General features: G+C 44.6%; 1 protein-coding gene across 1 annotated transcript in view; it reads right to left on the bottom strand.

The window, feature by feature from the left end:
• LOC137431866 (triple functional domain protein) overlaps window positions 1–24,771 on the bottom strand; it is a 469,010-nt gene that overhangs the window by 109,549 nt on the left and 334,690 nt on the right. Inside the window, 12 exon segments of the mRNA XM_078782583.1 lie at window positions 3,026–3,131; window positions 8,582–8,727; window positions 10,633–10,734; window positions 12,985–13,175; window positions 14,725–14,836; window positions 18,116–18,208; window positions 19,268–19,357; window positions 19,825–19,894; window positions 20,066–20,175; window positions 23,446–23,512; window positions 23,663–23,790; window positions 23,920–24,102. Coding sequence (XP_078638709.1) covers window positions 3,026–3,131; window positions 8,582–8,727; window positions 10,633–10,734; window positions 12,985–13,175; window positions 14,725–14,836; window positions 18,116–18,208; window positions 19,268–19,357; window positions 19,825–19,894; window positions 20,066–20,175; window positions 23,446–23,512; window positions 23,663–23,790; window positions 23,920–24,102 — 1,398 coding nt within the window.

Below are 24,771 nucleotides of genomic sequence, written 5' to 3'. Positions count from 1 at the left end.
GCACATTGTACATTAAATGGAGTTCACTCCGACACCCTTCCTGCACACAGCACATGGCCACTTCCCAGTTCTTTCTGCCTCACCACATGCTTTACCACTTGCCATCACCTTCGTCTTTCCGATATTCACCTTCAGACCTTTTGTCTCCATGCATTCCTTCCACTTGTTCATCTTTTCCTTCAGTCCATCCATACTTTCCGCAATCAACACCAGATCATCTGCATACAACAACTCCCACGGTAAACCCTCCTTTACGTTCTGAGTCAGCACCTCCATCACAGCTACAAATAGTAGTGGACTGAGTACCGACCCCTGATGCACTCCCACCTTCACCTCAAACTCACCACTGTTCCCGTCCTTCGTCCTTACAGCTGTGCGCGCTCTTTTGTACATTGCGATATGTTGAAATTTTGCGAAGCGATAAAAGCAATGAAGAGTAGAAAAGCGGGAGGGCCGACGGGAGTTGTGGGAGATATGTTGAAGGCAGCAGGAAGTTGGGGTGTGAAGAGAATGACAGAGATCTGTAATCGGGTGGTGAAAGAAGGCCGCATTCCAGTGGATTGGGAACTGAGTACCCTTGTCCCTCTATACAAGGGGAAAGGTGACCCTCTGGAGTGTGGCTCGTAGCGAGCGATAAAGTTATTGGAGCATGGAATGAAGGTATTGGAAAGGGTGTTGGAGAGGAGGATAAGGAAGAAGGTGAAGAACGACGAAATGCAGTTTGGATTTATGCCAGGAAGAGGAATGACAGACGCGCTCTTTATTGTGAGGCAGTTGCAGGAGAAGTACATGGAGAAGAGGAAGAAGTTGTTTCTTGGGTTTGTTGATCTGGAGAAAGCATTCGATAGGGTTCCACACAAAGTATTGACATGGGCATTGAGGAAGTTAGAAGTGGAGGAATGGTTGATCAGAGTTGTGATGGCAATGCACAATAGAGCGCGCACAGCTGTAAGGACGAAGGACGGGAACAGTGGTGAGTTTGAGGTGAAGGTGGGAGTGCATCAGGGGTCGGTACTAAGTCCACTACTATTTGTAGCTGTGATGGAGGTGCTGGCTCAGACCGTAAAGGAGGGTTTACCGTGGAAGTTGTTGTATGCAGATGATCTGGTGTTGATTGCGGCAAGTATGGATGGACTGAAGGAAAAGATGAACAAGTGGGAAGGAAAGTATGGAGACAAAAGGTCTGAAGGTGAATATAGGAAAGACGAAGGTGATGGCAAGTGGTAAAGCATGTGGTGAGGTGGAAAGAACTGGGAAGTGACCATGTGCTGTGTGCAGGAAGGGTGTCGGAGTGAACTCCATTCAATGTACAATGTGCGCTGAGTGGGTTCATCAAAAATGTAGTGGCCTGAGAGGGTCATTAACCAGTGTGGCAGCTACATTCAAATGTAAGGTGTGCACAGAGGGAGCTGCAGATGGAGGAAATGTTGAGTTGGATCTTGGAGACGGCGTGAAGCTGGAAGGTGTGAAAACATTTTGCTATCTCGGAGACATGCTGAATGGAGAAGGTGGATCAGACTCGGCAACGGTTGCTAGAGTGAGATGTGCATGGAAGAAGTTTCGGGAACTGAGTGGCGTGCTGATGAGGAGGGGAGTGATGTTGAAGCTGAAGGGAAAGGTGTATGCTGCATGTGTGAGAAGTGTTATGATTTATGGGAGTGAGACATGGGTCATGAATGTAGAGCAGCAACGAAGGCTGGAAAGGGTGGAAATGCGAATGGTTCGGTGGATGTGCGGAGTGTCGCTGAGAGAGAGGAAGACAAATGATGAATTGCGAAAGATGATGGGAATAGAGCCTGTGATTGATGCTGTGAAGAGGAACAGGTTGAGATGGTTTGGTCATGTGTTGAGGAAGGATGAAAGTGACTGGTTGAGAAGAGTGATGGAAATAAAATATGTAGAAGGAAGTAGAGGACGGGGAAGACCGAGAAAGACTTGGCTAAAGACGGTGGAAGAAGACATGCGGGCAAGGGGGTTAACAAGGAGAGATGCAGAAAATAGGGCAAAATGGAGAAGATTGTCATGGGGACCGCAAGGCTAACCCCCGCTATTGTAGGGAAAATGGCCTTAAAATGCATGTTGTTGTTTGTTGTAATCAAATACACACCAACAACTGGGAAAACGAGAAAAGAGCAGGAAGGTATATTAAAAAAAAGAGTTGGACATATTGAGAGCAGACAAAGAAGGCTCTTTAGAATGGCCCCTCAGGTCAGCCAAAAGTCAAAAAGAAGGGGTCAGCTCAACTGGGATGGAGAATGAATCATTATAAATGCCCAAGACCAAGGACACTAACCAATGGCTTTAAGAAAATGACGGTACTGAGTCAATCGGACAAGTGAGGGTTCTGCAATGTAGAAATAGAAAGTACGAGCCACCTCCTATAAGGATGTAAGAAAACTCATGTCAGAACAGCTTTACACCCAAAGGCACAACAAAGTATGTCAAGTATTCCACGGGCACATCTGAAAAGTCTCGATATCCCAGTTCCAGAAAACAATTGCAAACATAAACCAAAAGCAATCATTAAAAACAAGGAAGTCGTACTCACGTATGACCTAATGATCCCATCAAGCGTGAACATAGAAAACAAAGCATTGCGACCGGATATAGTACTGAGGTGCAAAAAAAAGAAGAAGAAGGCATTGCTAATTGAGGTGACAGTACCCAGCGATTTTGGCCTAAACAATGCATAAATCAAGAAAATGACTGAATACCAAGACCACAAAAAGTAAGTGAAAAGAACCTGGGAGCCAAAGAGAGCTGAAATTGTACCAGGAGCAACGGAATGAGATCTTATAAGATTATTGGAGCAACGGAATGATAAATAAGAACCTTACAGAGATCTTAAAAGCCATCCCTGGGAATATTAAAACAAACGAACTGCAGTTGAAAGCTGTCCGAGGCTCGGTGACGATCTTCAAATGATCTCTTGCTGAAATGGATGTGGATACTCCGAGACCTGGGAGGACTCTGTTCCACATTCTGCAACCCGTATATGGAGATAGCAACCAACGACCCGCCTTACCTTGTCACTGTCCAACGTATTCTGCGAGGTTCGTGACGTTATGGAAATGGTGTCCAGCTGACTGCTGCCATCACCCTGGCTGTCTCCGTCCTCACCGCCACTGTCCCTATTGCAGGACAGCTCAGTCAGTATCAAACATGTATATTTAGCCACTAAATGGTAAATCTAAATTTAATAGTCTAAACTGAATTGGCAATGTCATGAATATGTCATGTACGAACTGTGTAGAAACAACAATACGGAATATTATATCTAAGAGAAAAAAATAGACATCATAATAATGAGTCCTTTCCTTTGTTCGACAATTCACAAAAATAACTGAGATTACTAAGGTATTTACTTACATAGTTTAGAACCACCTTTAGAGGCCATTTTTCGCTGAGCGGGGGTTGGCCTTTTTTGGGCACCGTGCCCCCTTTTTTGAAGCAATGCTTTTTCAGCCGGATGCCCTTCCTGCCACCAACCCTGTTGGTCGCCTCTTGCGACACACAGGCAATTACCAGTGAACTGGTACTCAATTTGCCGACCTCGAAAGGATGACAGGCTGAGGACCTCGAAAGGATGACAGGCTGAGTCAACCCCCCCTGGCGTTAATTCAGCGATTGACCGGGATTCTAACCCAGGATCCTAGGATCCCAAGCCGGCACCTTAACCGCTAAGCCAACACCAGTCTTACACTTACTTACTTTAGATTACTTACAATTCACAAAAATAGGCTAACTTCCGCTCTATCAGGGAAAATGGCCATATAATGCCTGTTGTTGTTGTTGTTGTTGTTGTGTCACAAAAATAACGTTTTTTTGTTTGTTTTTTTTCCATTAGATTACTGAAATCCTCATTTCAATTTTGGTATAAAAATAAGCATTACCACTTCCTGATTTACACCATTAACGTGTCATTACCCTGATTTACACCATTACCCTGTTTTTCATCATGTAACTTTAACTTCATGAGTATTATTATTAAACAGACTAGGGCATGCCCGTACTATATATATATCTAAAATTATATCCCCCCCCCTCTATTTACATGAAATGGTTTGGTCCATTCGCAAAGCCAAAGCGAACGGCTTGCGAGTACGGTGACAATCCCCCCCCCTCTATTTACATGAAATGGTTTGGTCCAAAGCGAACAGCTTGCGAGTACGGTGACAATCCCCCCCCTCTATTTACATGAAATGGTTTGGTCCAAAGCGAACGGCTTGCGAGTACGGTGACAATCCCCCCCCTCTATTTACATGAAATGGTTTGGTCCAAAGCGAACGGCTTGCGGAGTTTGGTAAAGAAATCGCCATAGCGTGCACAAACGCGCAGGAAAGCGAAAGAATCGCAAATTAGTTTTAATTAGTTTTAAAACATAGTTTAACGCCAACATAGCGGCAACATAGTTTGCCAACGTGAAATAAATGAATACGCTCTCAAATGTGCCGTCCGAGGCAGAGTCTGTTCGCCACGTTCGGCACACGTGATAACTCGCTGCTCTCTGATTGGTTGAATCGTTTTTTGGACATAGCTCGGTAACTACTTGTCCGATTAATATGAAACCTTGAAAAGGCACATCCTCGGGTCCCCAGCAATATACCTGGCAAGTTTCAAGTATATCGGACCCGTGGTTGTCGAGAAACAGCGGTCACAGACAGACACACAGAGATTACTGGAATTATAGATAGATGTCTCATGTTAAAAAAAAATCAACCAATAGCATAAAGTCGACTTTTCTGTACCATCAAAAAAAATCTTCAAAATCATTTTGCTTTTTCTAATCATAAACAAATTGTCTTGACAAAAACTGTACATTTTGCATATTTTCAAAATCTGTGTCAAAAGAGGAAAACAATACAATGTGAGAGAAACATGGGAGAATTAGATGTGGTGGTGTATTGAGAGTCCACTCCGAGTCTGGGAAGTCGCCGTTTCGCACCTCGGCCGTGTCATAACGAAGACTAAAAAATGGTACGTGCTGCTTCCTTCAAACCTCAGGTGAGTCAAAACAAACTTTACAAACGGTAGATGCTGCTTTCTACGAACTTCAGCCAAGTCATATGCAAGACTTAAAAAATGGCACATGCAGCTTTCTTGCTTGATGCTCGGCATTCAAAAAGGATATAGGTATCAACCAGTGCTGCAGGCTTGATGGGCCTAATGGCCTGGCAAATGCAAATATATGTACAGCCAAAGAATATGTGAAGACACAAAGACATGAACACACACACACACACACACACACACACACACACACACACACACACACACACACACACACACACACACACACACAGTCATACATATGCACACACATTAAGGTGGATACTTTGAGACCTGGGAGAGCCCCGTTCCACCCTCTGAAACATGCATATGGAGAAGACAACCAACGACAGCAACGATCAGGTATGCCTCTTCACAGTGGTTCCAACTCCCCCTCCTCCCCCCTTCCCACAACACAAAACACAAGTCGGGGGCCAAACTTTCCCCATTCTTCCCTGCTGCCCGGATTCGTCAAGGCAGTGCTGTCACGGTCAGAGTGCTGATCACTTAGACTACGGATTTTTATGTTAAGAAAATAGGCCTTTTATGTTTTGAAAAGCGGAATTTTTTTTTTTTTATGTGAAAAAATCCCGAAATATTTTTTTCCCCCGTTTTATTCATTTTTTATTATTACCAAGTTTTTCAGAAATCAGTCAAAAAAAGAACAAAAAATGGTAAGCTTTTTCCTGCACAACATTAAGCACTCTGGGCTAGTAAACAGGTAAAAAATGACGTTCAGGTACCTTTATTGCAACCGCATTGTTTGATAAGTAGAGGACTAGAAGAAATTGACAAGACCCTTTTAGGAACGGTTAAAGTAGGTGTTTGAAATCATTATCTTGGTAATGTTCTCCTTGGTGAGGCGGTGTCGGCGGTCGGTGAGGACGTTTCTGTAGACGGAGAAGGACCTTTCCACGTCGACGCTGACGATGGGGCAGTACCTCAAGAGGGGGATGTCGGCAAGCTTGACTCCAGCCGGCACACCAACCTCAGATCCGTGCTAATCTCCATCCAGGATCAAAGCCACTGTCCTCAGCACACCAATGTCGGAATTACGCTGCAGCACCGCCTTGAACTTGGTGAGCAGGATCTCCTTACGGCAGCCTCGGATCTTTTTGAGCTCCTCATTGGCCTGATCAAGGAGCTGGAAGGCCTTGGCCAGCTCCATGCCGGCCTCCTCCAGCTGCTTAAGGATCTTCGGGATGAACGACACGTGGGCATTTAAGAAGACCAAACTGAGCTTGATGTCCGCCTTTCTGAACAGGTCCTTGGCACTCCGGATTGCCATCGCGTCGTCATCGTTCAGCTGGTCCACAATGTCCTTGACGGCCTCGAAGTGCTCGGCGTAAAACACCGCGGCGTCGATCCACGTCCCCCACCGAGTCAGAATGGGCTCCGGGGGGAGAGAAAGATTGGGCTGCTGCTCCTTCCAAAGGACAACACGCGACGGTGCTTTGACGAACACCTTCTTCGTCATGGCAATCAGGTCGTTGACATCCTTGAACATTTCTCGGACTGTCTCGCAGACACGGTGGAGCGCGTGGGCAACGCAAGTCACATGCAGCAAGTCCGGGAAGAGTTCCTTCAGGGCATGGCCGGCCTTGATCATATAGGCCGCGGCGTCGCTGACGAGGACCTTGAGGCACTCCGGCTTGAAATCAGGCCAAAGATAGCGCAGCGTGTCATTGACTGCGCGCACGATCTCCCCGGAGTTGGTCTTCTCCAGAAACATGCACTGGACGAGGTGGGGACGAAAGTACCCCTCCTTGGACAAGCGTCCCGCGATGATGTTGGCCACATATCGACCTGCCGAATCGGTCGTCTCGTCGACGGACAGCCAGATGGGCTGCTGTCCGAGGTCGGCACGGATCCCCGCCAAGGCCTCGTCGTAGCACTTGTCGAGGTAGTGCTTTCGAATCCAGCTTTCATCGGGGATCTGGAGAGTGATGTGCTTCTCCAGGAATGACCGGAGGGCAGGGTTTTCCAATTTCGACCATGGGATGCCAGCGGCCAGCATGGCCTGGCACAGCTCCTGAGCCACGACGTCGCACTTGTGCCTCTTTCCGCCACCAAAGTCCTCCATGGTGGCTTGCGTGACCGTCCTCTTCTTCTTCAAGGCCAAGTTGCTCTTGTGGCGGTCTCCTCGGACATGTTGGGCCAGCTCAGACTTCTGCTTCGCCCGGAAAGTCTTTTCACAAGCTCGACAGAAAGCCGTGTCACTCGACACGTACTTGAACGTGGCCCCATCGCCGCCGGCGTTGAATTCCTTCAGCCACTTGTCACGAAGACCAGCACTCATCTTGATAGGAGACTTGTTCACACTTTGTGTACACTCTCTCACTGTAGTACACCGCCTCACTGCTGTACACGCTGGGGACGCAACGCACGCAAGTGGACGCAACGTTTTGTTTTTGAGATCGATCGCAGTTAAAAATTTCGAAAAAGTCCCTAATTTTTTTTAGCGTTGCCAGACATTTTCGACCAAAAAGGGCATTTTATTTTATTTTTCCCGAAAAAGGGCGAAATTCTTTTTTTCTCCGAAAATAGCAAAATATTTTTTTTGCGTGCAAAAAAGCCGTTTTATGTGAAAAAATATTTTTTATTTTTTCACATAAAATTCCGATGTGCACGGAGTGATCAGTCACCATGGACCGGCCCTTTCCCTCTTGTCTCTCTCTCCTCTCTCTCACCCTCTAACTCTGTGGGGGGGGGGGGGAGAAGGGGCGGAGGGGAAGGTACACCATCCTAGATGTGGGGGATCTCTGGATTGCTCCTGGGAGATCAATCAGCTCTCTCCGTGCCACGGGCTTATTCAAGAGAACTGTCTGTGGCTATACTACAACAACAATACAAACAAAAAACAACAACAATCAACACACACACACACGCACCAATGTAGGATATATATTTGAATACACCCCTCTCTCTCCCACAATGAAGTAACAAAATAGTGAGAATAACAAAATGGTGCAAATCTGTTTTGTTCTTCAGGAAGATCGTGATGTAATGAATGAATGAATGAATGATCGTTTAAAGGCCATTTTCCCCCGCTAGTGCGAGTGTTAGCCTGGCGGGCCCCATGACAATCATGGTTCCCTGTTTGAGGCAATGTTTTTATGGCCGGATGCCCTTCCTGACGCCAACCCGTAGTCGCCTCTTACGATGCGCAGGGATACAGTGGACCTATTCTAAACCGGGGTACTCACCGTGATCATTCATCCCAGCAAGCTGGTACTCAATTTGCCGACCTCGGAAAGATGACAGGCTGAGTAAACCCCCCTGGTGTTAATTTAGCGATCGACCGGGATTGCGAACCCAGGATCCTAGGATCCCAAGCCAGCACCCTAACCCCGAAGCCAACACCACCAGTGATGTAATGAAGCCCAAATAAGGGTAGACATGACACAGTAGAGATTGCGAAAGATTACATTCAATATGTGTGCATGTTTATGAAAGCGATATTAGCTTATAATAACACACCAGAAGGTACAGCTGCACAGACCGTGGGTGTGTGTACACATGCATTCCTCACCGTTTGGAAGATCCTTTCTGTTTGACACCCGTGGGTTTGGGCAAATGGATAGGTTCCTTCAATGCGCCCTTCAGATGAATCGTCCGCTCCTGGATCACCTCGCGGATGTGCTTGATCCAGTCCTGTTTGGTTTCAATGCTGGAGGCCTGTCAAGCAGAATAATTGGTCTCAGTTAGATTGCAATATACTAAGTAGACACTTTGGTTGCGATACACTAAGTAGACAAGTCTCATTAAAAATGTTGTAAAATGTACCTGTAATTGCATTTTTGGTGTTTGACTTTTTAATCCCACCACAGTGAGCAGGACCAAAAGTGATGCTGCTACCGCACCTGCTTGCCATGTGGTGATCATAACTACCGAGTTTGGTGAAATTCTGCCCAACCGTTTAGGAAGAGATAGCGCGACGGACAGACGGACAGATAGACAGACATAGAGTGGGCCGATTACAATACCGCCCCTCCCCCCCCCCCGTTTTTATGGTGTAGCCGTCTAGAACCGGGTTTGTCCGTCCATATGTCCCCTCAAACGTTTACCATTCAGAGCTGAGGATCTGGTCACATGACGGGGTGATGTGATTACTTCTGATGTCATTACCGCAGTACGGCTGCCGACTCCACACACCGCCAATTTAATTCCAAGTTCGTTAAGGCCGAACATATCGTCGAACTTGTCATATATCACAATCGCCATGCTCTACCTTTTCGTTTTTCATTCAGTGTGAAACACAAACAAACCGTTTGTTAAAATGACCATCAAATATTGAAAGCATCGGCGTTACGTCTCTTCCAACAAAACGGTACGGTACGTATAGGCCTTCGGCGTTATGGCTTATGCTTCACCTTCGGACCGCTTTGGACAAATTAAGCCCAGGTTTCTTAATACAGTCGTGTATCGTTTCAGAAGTATCGTTTTCGTAATAATAATAATAATATAGTAAATAAGACCATAACACTTTAATCCCAATGTCGTGAATGGAAAGTTAATGGATTGAAGCGGTGTATGGTTCATGAATCAATGATAAGCGGTGTAACCGTGGAAGTAAGGAATTAGCCTCGTTTTTTTAAATAGTAATATCATTTTCGTAATAATGATAACGTAACGTTAATAGTATAATAAATGTAATCGTAACACGAATCCCTTTGTAGTGACTGCAAAGTTACGAGAGGTTAAAATATATCTTCTATATATTAAAGTAGTGGCAGTTTTGTGTCACGCTACGTCATTACGTCTCTTCAACTAAAGTATCAAACAAGCCCGGCTACGCCGCTGTGAGACTTTCGGTCTTGTTTCTTTAAAAACGCGTGAGGATAATAATGTACATGAGGTTGAAATGATGGGGAGGAGGATGGAGAGGGGTGGGGAGGAGGATGGAGAGGGGTGGGGAGGAGGATGGAGAGGGGTGGGGAGGAGGATGGAGAGGGGTGGGGAGGAGGATGGAGAGGGGTGGGGAGGAGGATGGAGAGGGTGGGTGGAAGGATAAAAGAGGGGTAAGAGCATAGAGGAGAGAAGGAAGGATGGATAAGGGGAGTGTGAGAGGAAGAGTGACGGGGAAAAGAGGGCTCATGATAAAGGTAAAAGGTTGATCGTACATAGCAATGAATGAAATGATTGAATGATCGTTTTGAGGCCATTTTCCCCCGCTAGAGCGGGGGTTAGCCTTGCGGGCCCCATGACAATCATGGTTCACTATTTGAGGCAATGTTTTTATGGCCGGATGCCCTTCCTGACACCAAATCAATAAGGGGAGATCGTACATAGCGATCGTACATAGCAATAAGATCGTACATAGCAATAAGGGGAGGAAATGAAGAGGAGTGAATGGGACATCCAGGGGAAAAAGAGAAATAGAGAGGGAGGGAGGTGGAGAAGACAGGGGACCACCATTTTCAGTGTACTTCTATTATATTGATCGATGGCCTCAAATTACCTGATTTACAACATTACAATAGAGGCAGTGGCTGTTGAACTTTTCCATGGGCATCACAAAGTCAATACAACATGGATTCCCAGAGAACCCTAACCCTAACCCTAACAAACACATAGGCCCACCTTAAGCACAAGCTTATTATCAGATGTTGGTGTGCGTCCCACCCACAGAGTGAACTTGCAAGGGTCACCTTCCACGTGGTCTGATACACCCAGTTCTGAGGTCTGTCAGAAGGGAGACATTGTGGTCCATGACGTGAGGAATGTGAAAGAAAGCTCGCTCCAACAGTTTTACTCTGTACCCTGTTTCTATCTCCCCCACCCATTTTTCCTCCCTACTCTATCAGGCCCCCAGGATACTTGGATGTTTTGGGATTTGGTAGTGCTACAACCTACGGTGGTCGTGGCAAACTCTGGTTGTCATACAACAACACACAACAACATGCATTTTCAGGCCATTTTCCCTGCTAGAGCGGGGGTTAGCCTTGCGGTCCCCATGACAATGTTCTCCATTTTGCCCTATTTTCTGCATCTCCCCTTGTTAACCCCCTTGCCCGCATTTCTTCTTCCACCATCTTTAGCCGTCTTTCTCGGTCTACCCCGTCCTCTACTTCCTTCTACATTCATTTCCATCACTCTTCTCAACCAGTCACTTTCATCCTTCCTCAACACATGACCAAACCATCTCAACCTGTTCCTCTTCACAGCATCAATCACAGGCTCTATTCCCATCATCTTTCGCAATTCATCATTTGTCTTCCTCTGTCTCAACGATACTCCACACATCCATCGAACCATTCGCATTTCCACCCTTTCCAGCCTTCGTTGCTGCTCTACGTTCATTATCCATGTCTCGCTCCCATAAATCATAACACTTCTCACACATGCAGCATTCCCCTCCTCATCAGCACACCATTCAGTTCCTGAAACTTCTTCCATGCACATCTCACTCGAGCAACCATTGCCGAGTCTGATCCACCTTCTCCATTCAGCATGTCTCCGAGGTAGCAAAATGTTTTCACACCTTCGAGCTTCACGCCGTCTCCAAGATCCAACTCAACATTTCCTCCATCTGCAACTCCCTCTGTGCACACCTTACATTTGAATGTAGCTGCCACACTGGTTAATGACCCTCTCAGACCACTACATTTTTGATGAACCCACTCAACGCACATTGTACATTGAATGGAGTTCACTCCGACACCCTTCCTGCACACAGCACATGGCCACTTCCCAGTTCTTTCCACCTCACCACATGCTTTACCACTTGCCATCACCTTCGTCTTTCCTATATTCACCTTCAGACCTTTTGTCTCCATACTTTCCTTCCCACTTGTTCATCTTTTCCTTCAGTCCATCCATACTTGCCGCAATCAACACCAGATCATCTGCATACAACAACTCCCACGGTAAACCCTCCTTTACGTTCTGAGCCAGCACCTCCATCACAGCTACAAATAGTAGTGGACTTAGTACCGACCCCTGATGCACTCCCACCTTCACCTCAAACTCACCACTGTTGCCGTCCTTTGTTCTTACAGCTGTGCGCGCTCTTTTGTACATTGCCATCACTACTCTGATCAACCATTCCTCCACTCCTAACTTCCTCAATGCCCATGTCAATACTTCGCGTGGAACCCTATCGAATGCTTTCTCCAGATCAACAAACCCAAGAAACAACTTCTTCCTCTTCTCCATGTACTTCTCCTGCAACTGCCTCACAATAAAGAGCACGTCTGTCGTTCCTCTTCCTGGCATAAATCCAAACTGCATTTCGTCGATCTTCACCTTCTTCCTTATCCTCCTCTCCAACACCCTTTCCAATACGTTCATTCGATATAACGATTACGTAATAACGTAATTGTCATAATAACGATTTATTGCAGGAAGAGAAGTCTAGAAAACGACGCATCGTACAAACACCTCGGAGTAGAAGAGAGCCACCAAATATGTCATGAACAAATGTGCAAAACAATGACCAGAGAATACCTACATAGTACGAGGCTGATCCTGAATATATACAGATCTCGAAGGAACAAAATCAAAGCCATAAACCAACTCACAATACCAATATTACAGTACAGCTGCAGAATAATCCTCAAAAGTAGTTAGCTTTCTCTAATCAGTTACAAGTTTGTAAATAATTGAAAACTGAAAATGAAGTAATTGGAAAATAAAAAAATTGAAAATTGAAAAAAACGAATGAATAAATAAAATATATTTAAAAAATGAAATATTTAAAAAATAAAAAAGTAAAATGATAAAAAGTTGGTTAAAATTTTTTTTAAAATAAAAAATACAATTAAAATAAGAAATAATTGAATTCTTCAAAGAAAAAAAGAAAAAGATTTTTTTTGGAGAATTTTTTTTTCTTTCTAAAAGCGGGACACCACAAACACCATACTAAAGTGAATGCCTCTCTTCTGAATCGTAATAATAAGGTGTACATGAAGGTGTAGCGACTGTTTGCCTCACCAATAGCTTGTTCTTGTACAGGTATTTGCTGTTGCCAGAGGAGTCTCGAATCTCTTTGCTGAAAATGAGGGACATTTCGAAGAGGAACAAGTGGCGTTCTCGCCCTTTTCGAATGAGAGTCTTGGGGTCCCACACTTGGAATGACTCTTGCAGGATGAGCTCGCCCTGGGCATCCAAGTTCTCGTCAAATCCTGTTGCACAGACGACTAAGTAAATCCGCTACGGTTTGTGGTTTTCTTTTGAACTTTCAAATTTTGCATCAAACTTGTGAATTTGCAAAATAAAGTCCCCAATACCCAATACACGAACACTGAAAGTCTAAGGAGGAAAAGGTATCCGTCGGTAATGATAAAGTAAAAGTAAGTTCAAGGGATGACTTGGGTGAAGAGTACTTGTGTTTGACCTATCGAGTCTGGATTTGATCCTCGATGCGACGATGAACGGTCTTCCTGGTGGTAACTCGAGGCAGGTTGTTGCATCAATGAGTGTACCGTCCTCTGGAGGGACGTTCATCTGGGTGTCCTGTGTGCTAGCATTCGCTGGTGGACGTGAAAGATCCCACAGTCCGTAATGAAAAGGTACGCCATTGTATGTCGATACCCTGGCCCAACTGCTTCCCAAATACGCAGCAGCATTGCGTCAGTGGCACCGCCATGCCACAGCAATGATGCAACAAGCAGACTGCATTCATAACTGCATCCTGCTCCAATAAGCATGCATTCCCCTGAATAAGTTAATCCACACACTTATGATAAATAACAAAAGAAGATTAAGGGGCTCACCACCAACAGACACGTGAAAAAGTGCATTTAATACACAGTTATGACGTCTTCATTGTCAATCTTTCTTTTGAAGAAAAACACACACACACACACACACACACACACACACACACACACACACACCAGGGCTATCCTTATAAGGAAAGCTTCTTCTTCTCTTGAGGGGCGAGGTCCAATGGTACCGATTTTCTATCCTGCCTTGACCATGATATTTCTCCACTCTCCAAACCAGCCCCACCATATTGACAGCCCTTCTCACACAATCTTCCCTTCTCAGCTGCGGTCGGTCGACCTCTTTTCCTCCTTCACTCCCACAACACATCCACTCACTTTTGCCATTCTCTCTTCCTCCATCCGCAGCAAGTGTCCAGCCCACTCCAGCCAGCTTTTAAACCAATTTCCCCGTCAAGCTCATCTGTACACCAATCTCCTTCCTCAGTTCGTTTGAAGTGAACTTTAGCTGAATAGCATGCTCACTATGGACTTTATGATAATCTTCATTTTCAAAGAAAGAAAAAAAAGAGTAATTTAAGGAGAATATCAAGTTAAATAATCAGCAGGATGCATTTTGGATGCTCTGCGTTCATGTCATTTATGGCCAGATGAGAAGGATAACATTTGGTTTCTTGGAAACTCAGTGAGGGCCAGAAAAAAAACAACGAGAAAACAATCAACTGGATATTACACTGAACAAGGATCACTTTATCAGGTATCAGGATCACCTTGTCTTGCAAAATAAACTTTAATGTGAAGTATTTTAATCGATTTTAACAATACTGTGATATAAAAAAAATCAACCCAGACGACAAGTAATTTATGTCACGCAAGTGTATTCGCCAAGACACGCACGCTGTTATTAAGTTAATAAACCTCAGTAAATCAGACTTAATCATCATGATAATGTATTGTAGCGGAGAGAAAACATTTTTGTTGAAATTAATCAGAAACTGTGGTTTACCGTCCAGCATGCTAAGATGCATCGCATCATTGGCTCTCTTGGGGACGCTCAACATCACCTCAAGAGCCTCCTTCAGCTCCCCAGTGCCCTCTTGACAACAGGTCAGAAGCTCCTACCAGGTAAAGACAATTAGGCACAAAACATCAAGATAATCCCTGTTACTCCATGTATGGTATTTTGGTCTATTGTATACACCTGCCAAAGGTAATGTCCTGTTGCACTTTGTGAGAAAATAAAGGTTCCCAGGTGCAAACAATGATAACAGTGTGACGCATAAACATGTATTCATTAAAAAAAAAAAAAAAACACCTTTAGAGGCCATTTTTCCCCGCAAAGCGGGGGTTGGCCTTTTTCGGGGACTGTGGTTCTTGTTATTTTTGGTCCCCTTTTTGAAGCAATGTTTTACGGCCGGATGCCCTTCCTGCCGCCAACCCTTTTTGTCGCCTTTTTACGACACACAGGGATTACCAGTGAACTGGTACTCAAATTAGCCGACCTCGGAAGGATGACAGGCTGAGTCAACCCCCCTGGCGTTAATTCAGCGATCGACCGGGATTCGAACCCAGGATACTTGGATCCTAAGCTGGCACCCTAGCCGCTAGCCCAACACCAGGCTACCATATTCATTGCAGGATCTAAAACGTGCCATCGAAAAGGTCTAGCTCTAGCATCGAAAAGGTCAAACAAATAAATAAACAAGAAAGGCCTCGTGCAGATCACGGTACTTGCAAAGTCCACCCCACCCCCCAAAAAAGGTTGCCATGGAGACATCAACTTGTCCGTTTCACTGAGATTCAAATGAACGATCTTAATCAATGCTCAGGTCAATCAGATGAAAATTCATTATTTTTCTGATGGAAATTGATGACTTTGAGTTGACCTTTTAACCTCAAAAATAGCTGCTTTCCCAATTCAGTGACGCACAAGGCAATCGCTGTTTAATTTTCAGAATATATATATATTTTTTTGTATACTGAATCGAGGCTCGTGAAAGAGCTAACATTTATTTCACAAACAAATCAACCAAACAAAATATACAAAAGGAGGGAGCGGAAGACAAGATGGTGAGAGAAGGGGAAGCACACAACCACAACATTTGAGAGCAGGGAGAAGTGTGGGAGGGAGAGGGCTTGGGGGCAGGAGGCGTGGGAAGGGGAGGGGGGGGGGGGGAGAGATATAAAACACAAGGGGACCGAAATTAGCGGGGGTAGAAAGGATCAAGGTTTTGGATGGGGGAGGATAAGAGATGGTGGTGAACAGCTGTTTTAAAGACCTGGAGGGTGGAGTGGGATTGACGATTTTGTTCAAATCGTTCGAATCGTTCGAATTTGTTCGAAATTGACGTTTGGAGTGGGATTGACGAATTATATTAAAATTGACGATTTTTGAGACAAAAATTGTTGATTTTATAAGTTTGACCTTGAGTTAACCTTTGACCTTACAAAAGCTGCTTCCCCAATTCAGTGAGGGATTGTGCAATTGCTGTTTAACTTTCAAGTCAATCGGATGAAAATTGACAATTCTCTAGGTGAAAATGATGATTTTATAAGTTTGAGCTTGAATTGACCTTTGACATTTTAACCTCAAAAATAGTTGGTTTCCCCATTCACTGAGGCACTATGCAATTGCTATTTAATTTCCAAGTCAATCGGATGAAAAATGACGATTTTAGAAAAATGTTTTTACCTCAAGATGACCTTTGACATCAAAACCAATAGGCTTTTCAGTTGTGACTACCTCGACAACGTCGTAAAGTTTCTTCAATTTTGCAAGTAATGACCCACCTGGCAGAATCTGGTCGTACTTTCCTCTTGAGCTACCTTTAGTCTTGGTTCAATCCATTGATGATTAAGAAGGGGTTTATATGAGTAATAGGCGTCCACAACCACCTTTGAACATGTTGAGGCCCTCACCGAGGCCCTCACTTTTTTTTTCTGCCATCCTCACTTTTTCACCTTTATTCTTTTTGAAAATAGTTTTCTCCACAACTGCTCGAGCAATTGACACAAAACCTTCAACATAGGAGTGATTGATTACCCATGGAGAACTTAAAGTTATACGATGCCTGCATGGAAAATTCAGCCGACGTTACAAAAAGTCTGTTTCCTGTGGGCATGGGTTGCATGGCGCTTCATGTGTCAGTATCAAACTGCCTCCACCTCGCTTCCCTCGGCCTTGGACAAATGATCATTCTTGTAGATTAGCGTCAGGGTGTTACTTCTATGAAACAAGACGTTAAGTTGGCTGACCACTGTATTTTCTTGCGAACATGCAGATTTTCATCTTTCGAGACAAGAATCGCATACATTTAGAAACTGCATCCTCTGGTCTTCTGCAAATATGCTTAGAATTTCTGTTTGGTACAAGATTCATGGTTAGGAATGAAAACAAAAAGCAACTACAGTGAAGTCGATGGCGGGCTATTGCAAATCCCCACGCTTCCCACCTCAATCAAAATTTAAAATTGCAAAATGTTCCACCAGGTTGACCCAATTTCAAATTTTGAGATAATTTTTTTTCCCGTTTGGATTCATGTGACCTTCTGGATCATGAACCGGAGATCAAATCCCCAAAAATCGTTACATATTTCATGCATACCCCAATGTTGAATTGCACATACAAAGTTTCATTTAAAAAAATTTGCAGTGTCCGTGTGTTTTATACCTCTCCCACCCCCTCCCCACAGCCTTCCCGTGCCTCCTCCCCCCAAGCCCTGTCCCTCCCACAGATTTTTCGTTGTCCTTGTTCTCTGCTGTTGTAGTTGTGTGCTTCCCTCTCTCTCTCCCGATCTTGTCTCCCGCTCCCTTTATTATATATTTTGTGTGTCCGTTTGTTTTTTTGTGAATGACGTTAGCTCTTACACGAGCCTCGATCTTGTATACAAAAAAAAAAAAGTCTTAAAATGTGCTCGTAATTGCAATTTTTGGTATTTGACCTTTTTACCCTGCCCGAGGGGGCGGGGCCAAACATTCACTGCTCTTGCACCTACATGCCATGTGATCATCACTACGAAGTTTGGTGAATGTCTGCTCGACCGTTCAGGAAGAGACAGTGTGAAGGACGGACGGACAGACAGACAGACAGACGGACGGACGGAGCTGTTTACAATATCTCCCCGTTTTTTTTGTTTTGTTTTTCAAAGCGTGCGGGGATAATAACAACAGGAACAGTATTCACAAAAAGAGACTGATATTAGAAAATACAGACGCAGAAAGGGATCATTCTGTCCATATAGCCTTGGAAAAATGTTTCCACCACAACAAAAATCTTATAAATTGAAGCCGTTGGTGTTTAAAAAGCAACATTGTGTGGGTTATATTTGTGGTTCTTGCATTCGTTGAGGAAACCAAGCAATGCACAAATGGGCTCCAAAGGGGACAGTCACGGATACCTTGAGAAGAAGCTGGTACTTTGTGATCCTCTGTACAGGTTTAATGAGGTAGGATGAAATGGAGTTAGCCAAGCCGTGCCTCTGCTGGATCTCCTGGGAGGAACAGCAAAAACTTATGGTTAAAAGATACCCTGAACAACTTGACCACCTGCAAATTAACGCCATTATCCGGCCGCTCCGCAAACCTCGCCGACATGCTTGAAGCATTACGACTAGAACATGTAATTTAACGTGAACGCGTCACTAGATATGCCTCTGCCCGCGTTACATGCCAACGCCACTGTTACGTTTGATATCAATGAAAAAAAACCAAAAAAAAACCACCGTTTAGAGGCCATTTTTCCCCGCAAGCGGGGGTTGGCCTTTTTCGGGAACCGTGGTAGTTGTTGTTTTTCGGTCCCCTTTTTGAAGCAATGTTTTACGGCCGGATGCCCTTCCTGACGCCAACCCTTTTTGCCGCCTTTAACGACAAGCAGGGAATTACCAGTGAACTGGTACTCAATTAGCCGACCTCGGAAGGATGACAGGCTGAGTCAACCCCCCTGGCGTTAATTCGGCGATCGACCGGGATTCGAACCCAGGATCCTAGGATCCTAAGCCGGCACCCTAGCCGCTAGCCCAACACCAGGGTTAAATATCAATGAAAGGTCAATGAAAGGTCAATGAATTGATATCAATGAAAGGTCGCATGAAAAAAATCAACGGTCACATTAGAAACAGTGTGAGAGAGAAAAGAGAGATAAGTAGAAGAGACATTAGATGCTTCTAACTTGGGTTATGATCTAGAAAATGCTTTTCAAAGGTCACATGACCTTTGACCTGTTGAACCCAACATCCAATCAGTTCGTCTTTGTGTTACAGTTCATACTTTTCCCAAGTTTGGTTGGAATGCCTTCAGTGGTTCACAAGTTATCACGGTAAGAAAAATCTGACACGCACAAAGTGAAGGACGGACGACGTGAAAACATAACGGCACTTCGGCTGTGGAGGTATAAAATAAATGGAAACGAAATGGGCTCAAAAAAGCTCACACGAGGTAGAGCAGAAGTTTGAGGGAGGAGGTTTGGGTGATAGAAGAGCTGAAGTTGAGCATCATAAACAGAGATACAATATAGCGGACAGATTGGCCATTTTGGAACAACATTCTCTCACATCAAAAAAGGTCCCAGCGTGATCCATAATGAGCTGCGTGGAGTCCGGCTTGTTCTTGCAGTAAGAAACGTACATCTGAAACTTGTCCGCCTGCAAAACGTTGTGGGGGGTAAGGGGGGACAGGACGACGGGGGGTCGGTAGAAGAAACAGGTTAATGAGGAAGAGATTTTATATTAAATTGATATATTATATAAATATATATATATATTTATATTATATATTTATATTATATATTATATAACCATAATTGATATATTATATATTTATATTTCATATAAAATATTAAATGAAGGATGGGACTAGATTTTACAATAGTTGTACCATTAGGCAGATCTATCTGGCAAATTCCTTTGGATACCGAGATTCCAAGGTGAAATCCCAAATTTTATCCTGATTTGTCGATAGTCTGCTCATGTTACCATGGTAACTCAAATGAAGATCATCATTTGTCTTATTTGTCCATCGTCTCCCAATGACCTCAACGTGAAGTAAATAAGTGTACCACAATGGCAACCAATGCCACGGCCGCACCGACTAACCCAAAGACCGCACTCACCCAGGTCACAAAGCAATGTCCAACATCCTCAGGCAGCTGCTCGTACTTCTCCAGCTCTTTCAAGAAGATGCTGCGCATGGATCAAACACGGATATCAAATGCGCTCATCAGAGTAAGATTGTGGCTAAAAACACAACAATCCAATTAAATCAATTCTCCTCAACCATTCCCAAAGGCTCGAGTGCTGCGGTTCACGGAGAACGTGCAATGCAATCCCGGGTAGAGCGGATTCACCACGTACTTGTTGTGGAACTCGTGTAGTTCCTGCATGTTGCCAAACACAATATCTTCCTTTTTGAAAATACCGGGCGGAATTTCCTCAACGCCGCTTGACATTTCCCATAAATAAATCTGCAAAGAGGTTCCGCCACAGAGACGCATCCACGCCATCAAATGAGTCGCTCGTGTTGGGACAAAAAGAGATGTGAATTTTTTTTTTTCATCTTCCAAATACGAGTATGCACCTGAACCTATCGTCTTCAATTCGAAACACCCACACGCAAATCAATATTAATCACAAATAGCCGAACATTTGTGTCCGTAGATACACATCTAGGCACGTCCTTCTAATGGATGGGCTTCATTACATGCTCAAAATTAACGTAAATTCCCAATTGCTAAATATGCGGAAGAAGGGTCACCGTCTGTTCTTTCCAAAACAAAAAATTAACTCTGGGACATGATTAGGTGATGTTTTGGGATGCCAATAAGAATAAAAGGTGTGTTCTCCCCTGGGGCTGGCAGGATGGCCGAGAGGTACGCACACTCGCCTCAAAGCTGCCTCACCTGGGTTTAAATGGAATCTCCTGCGATGAAGCTAACTCCGAGGGCCTTTCACTCACTCACCGCAGGCAGGTTGGTGGTCTTTCCGTCTTCTACCGACTCCTCTCCGGCATTGCTCCCCCCAGCTCTCTCTGTGCTCTGTCACCCCAATATTCCTACAGGTCACACAAGATCTGCCTGCAACCCTCTGATGGTTAAACTGCCAAAATCTAGCCTCTCTGCTCACCTTCACTCTTTCATTCCCCTTTTCTCCCGCCTCTGGAACAAACTCCCCACTCCCTTCAATCCCACTCCTCCCTCCAGGTCTTTAAAACAGCTGTTCACCACCATCTCTTATCTTCCCCCATCCAAAACCTTGATCTTTTCTACACCTGCTAATTTTCACCCCAGATACACTTTTTTTTGAAATTCCAACTTCTTTCCTGGAAGTCCTTGCAGTGTTGATATGTTTGAAACCTCTACCACCTCCCCCCAAGCCCTCCCCCTCCCACATTTCTCTCGGTGTCTTGCTCTCAAATGTTGTGTTTGTGTCCTTCCCCCTCTCTCCCCATCTAGTGTTCTGCTCCCCTTATTTTGTGTTTTATGTGTCGGTCGACTTTTTGTGTGATTAATGTTAGCTTTTTCACGAGCCTCGATCTTGTATACACAAAAAAAAAAAAAAAAAAATCCCGGCCCAGCTATGAACTGTCATCCTGGAGTTTCACAGGCTCGGTGAATAATCAATCTGTGTGCTCTCCCTCGATGGACGTTACACGGCGCCCTGTCTGCCGACATTAGCTGGCGCACGTTAAAGATTCCAGCGAAGCGAAGAGTACGTGAGCTATCGCCAGCAACCTGAACAAATCACAAATTGCTGGTTTTCGCCCGAACACTAAATGGTGACGAATCACTTAAAAAAAATTCTCGGATCCGGATCCAGATCTTCACCAAAATCGAATCATTTCATCCGTGTCACACACCCAATTCCTTCACCAAATTTTGTTCGAATCCATCTACAACTTTTGAGATATGTTGTTCACAAACAAACAAACAGATAAAAATTGCTTTAGCTCGTTCTGCAGGCTCTTTTTAACTTTGATGTGAAAAGATAGATCCAGCTGTCTTCACCTGTCAGAATCTTCTTCAATAAATCATCTCCTTCCCTCTGGTAGCGTTCCGGGAGCTATTTTGTAATGGCTATCTGAGTTGCCTTTTGCTCAAATGTGAGATCCTTTGGTAACCATTTTGCATTATTGCCTTCTTCAAATTGAAAGGACAATGAATGATTGTTTACACATTTCCAACAATGACATCAATGTCTTCTGCAATGACACAGTCAATCTGACAATTCTCTCAAATTAACCATTCAAAACAACGTTTGCCTGAGTGAATGTAGTCAGAGGTCTTTGTGAATGCACAGAGTACACAATGTCATTGCACAATATTTCAGCACCGAAATATTATGAGGTCATCTCATCTCGATTCTCAAAGAGATTAATTTATAAATTGGGTCGTTATGTCCGAATGTCTGTCCATCAGGTCATCCATGCATCCGCCCATTAACTTTTTGCTATTTTTGCTACTCCTCCCTTATTACCCGGCTGATTGTTCTGAAACGTGACACATTAATACACAACACAACAACAGGCATTTTACGGCCATTTTCCCTGCTAGAGCGGGGGTTAGCCTTGCGGTCCCCATGACAATCTTCTCCATCTTGCCCTATTTTCTGCATCTCTCCTGGTTAACCCCCTTGCCCGCATTTCTTCTTCCACCATCTTTAGCCAAGTCTTTCTCGGTCTTCCCCGTCCTCTACTTCCTTCTACATTCATTTCCATCACTCTTCTCAACCAGTCACTTTCATCCTTCCTCAACACATGACCAAACCATCTCAACCTGTTCCTCTTCACAGCATCAATCACAGGCTCTATTCCCATCATCTTTCGCAATTCGTCATTTGTCTTCCTCTCTCTCAACGATACTCCGCACATCCATCGAACCATTCGCATTTCCACCCTTTCCAGCCTTCGTTGCAGCTCTACGTTCATTACCCATGTCTCGCTCCCATAAACTTGACACAGGAATACAAGACAGTATTCCACACAATCGCTCGGGCTTCGATTTTTTAACTTGGGTCCATGGAGGCTGTAGGCCGCTTAGGCTAGGGGGTGGAGGTGCTACCCTCTGAAACTTCGGATCCCTACTTGACCCTTACTTATCAACCGGTTGCTCTGAAACCCGATACAGTCCTTCTACTCGATGGTCCTACAGAATCACTCGGTCTTAGATTTTTCGTTTTTGGATTTTTCGATTTTGGATCATTGGGGCTCCTATAGGGGTTAACCCCCAAACTTTGGATCCATGCTCGTCCATTATTTACCAACCGATTGCTCTGAAACCCGATACAGCCCCTCCACTCGATGGCCCACACAATCGCTCAGGCTTCCATTTTTGTTTTTGGATAATGGAAGCTCCCAGTGGGGGTTACCCCCTGAAACTTTGGATCCCTACTCGTCCATTATTTACCAACCGATTGCTCTGAAACCCAATGCAGCCATTGCACTCGATGGTCCACACTCCAAAGGATCACATGGTCTTAAATTTTTCGATTTCGGATCAGGGAGCTCCCACGAGGAATTCCCCCAAATCAGCAGAGGTCTGCACAACAACCTCAAGAGATGACCGTCAGCCCACTAGCGGCTATTGATTTTTACATGTTCTGCACTTAAAACGTCCACCACACTAACTTTGATCCTTCACTTGAGGTTTCATGCTTGGTGCAAAAACATGAAAATAATAAACGATAAACCTTCTTCGCTTTAGTTGGCCAAAGAGCACGTGCCAGTGTGGTTCTCTTACTTCCAGGCATTCATGCAAATCACGAACGTATGCTTTCTCTGTCTGCAGCAGCTCTGCCATGATGAACCTGAAATGCAAAAAAGTCTGAGAAACAACATTACAATCTCTTATCAAACTTTCTTGCAAAAATGAAGAAAGTTTTGTGCCAATTTGAGAAATGATGTTTGGTGTCAGGAAGGATTGTCGTATTTCTTGGTAGCGAAAGATGCACGCTTACTCTTTGCGACGCGCTGACTTTCGCTTCTCTTCATTAATGTCATCAGCATGGTTGTTTACATCTCGCAGCTTCACCTCATGTTCAGTCAGACTTGCTGGAATAGTGTCCAGCTGCAGTTCCCGATCTTTCTGCTCACACAGATGACGGATTAAGGTGTGACGTCGAAAGCACCAAGCGTGTCGAGGAAGTGCTTAAAACTTTGATGCACAAAGTAAACCTGACGAGTGCGATAGGCCCAATAAGGAATGCACTCTGACCTCCGATGAGATGCCAAGAGCTTGCTCAAGTGCGTTGCGGTACTTTGCCATGCCCATGGCAAAGTCCCGGTATCGCTTGTCCACCGCGGTCACCCATTTCTTGATCTCACCGGCATGTGCGTGGCCCTTCTCCACAAAGTTGTCTGCAAGTTGGATCAGCAGCTTCACCCGCTCCTTCGTTTGCTGTCAGACAATGCGAATAATAGTATGACACGCAATGTTGAAGGCATGAACCTCGGCACTTCAGCGGAGTCCTGCCACCGCCACACTGTCTACTGGACCATGCATGAATGAAAAAAATTGGGTGCAGCTGAAATTATTGAAGGTTTCTGTTTAACATTTTTTTTTTTGTATACATCATGGTGGCTGGTGCATGTATACAGGTGTATGCTGCATGTGTGAGAAGTGTTATGATTTATGGGAGCGAGACATGGGTAATGAACATAGAGCAGCAACGAAGGCTGGAAAGGGTGGAAATGCGAATGGTTCGGTGGATGTGCGGAGTATCGTTGAGAGAGAGGAAGACAAATGATGAATTGCGAAAGATGATGGGAATAGAGCCTGTGATTGATGCTGTGAAGAGGAACAGGTTGAGATGGTTTGGTCATGTGTTGAGGAAGGATGAAAGTGACTGGTTGAAAAGAGTGACGGAAATGAATGTAGATTGTAGAAGGAAGTAGAGGACGGGGAAGAACGAGAAAGACTTGGCTAAAGATGGGAGAAGAAGAAATGCGGGCAAGGGGGTTAACAAGGAGAGATGCAGAAAATAGGGCAAAATGGAGAAGATTGTCATGGGGACCGCAAGGCTAACCCCCGCTCTAGCAGGGAAAATGGCCTTAAAATGCATGTTGT

This window comes from Myxine glutinosa, chromosome 7 (assembly GCF_964187855.1).
Source record: "Myxine glutinosa chromosome 7, kmMyxGlut1.1, whole genome shotgun sequence".
In the NCBI taxonomy this organism is placed as follows: domain Eukaryota; kingdom Metazoa; phylum Chordata; class Myxini; order Myxiniformes; family Myxinidae; genus Myxine; species Myxine glutinosa.
Note: the sequence above shows the minus strand (reverse complement) of the source record. Positions and strands in the feature narration are given on the sequence as shown.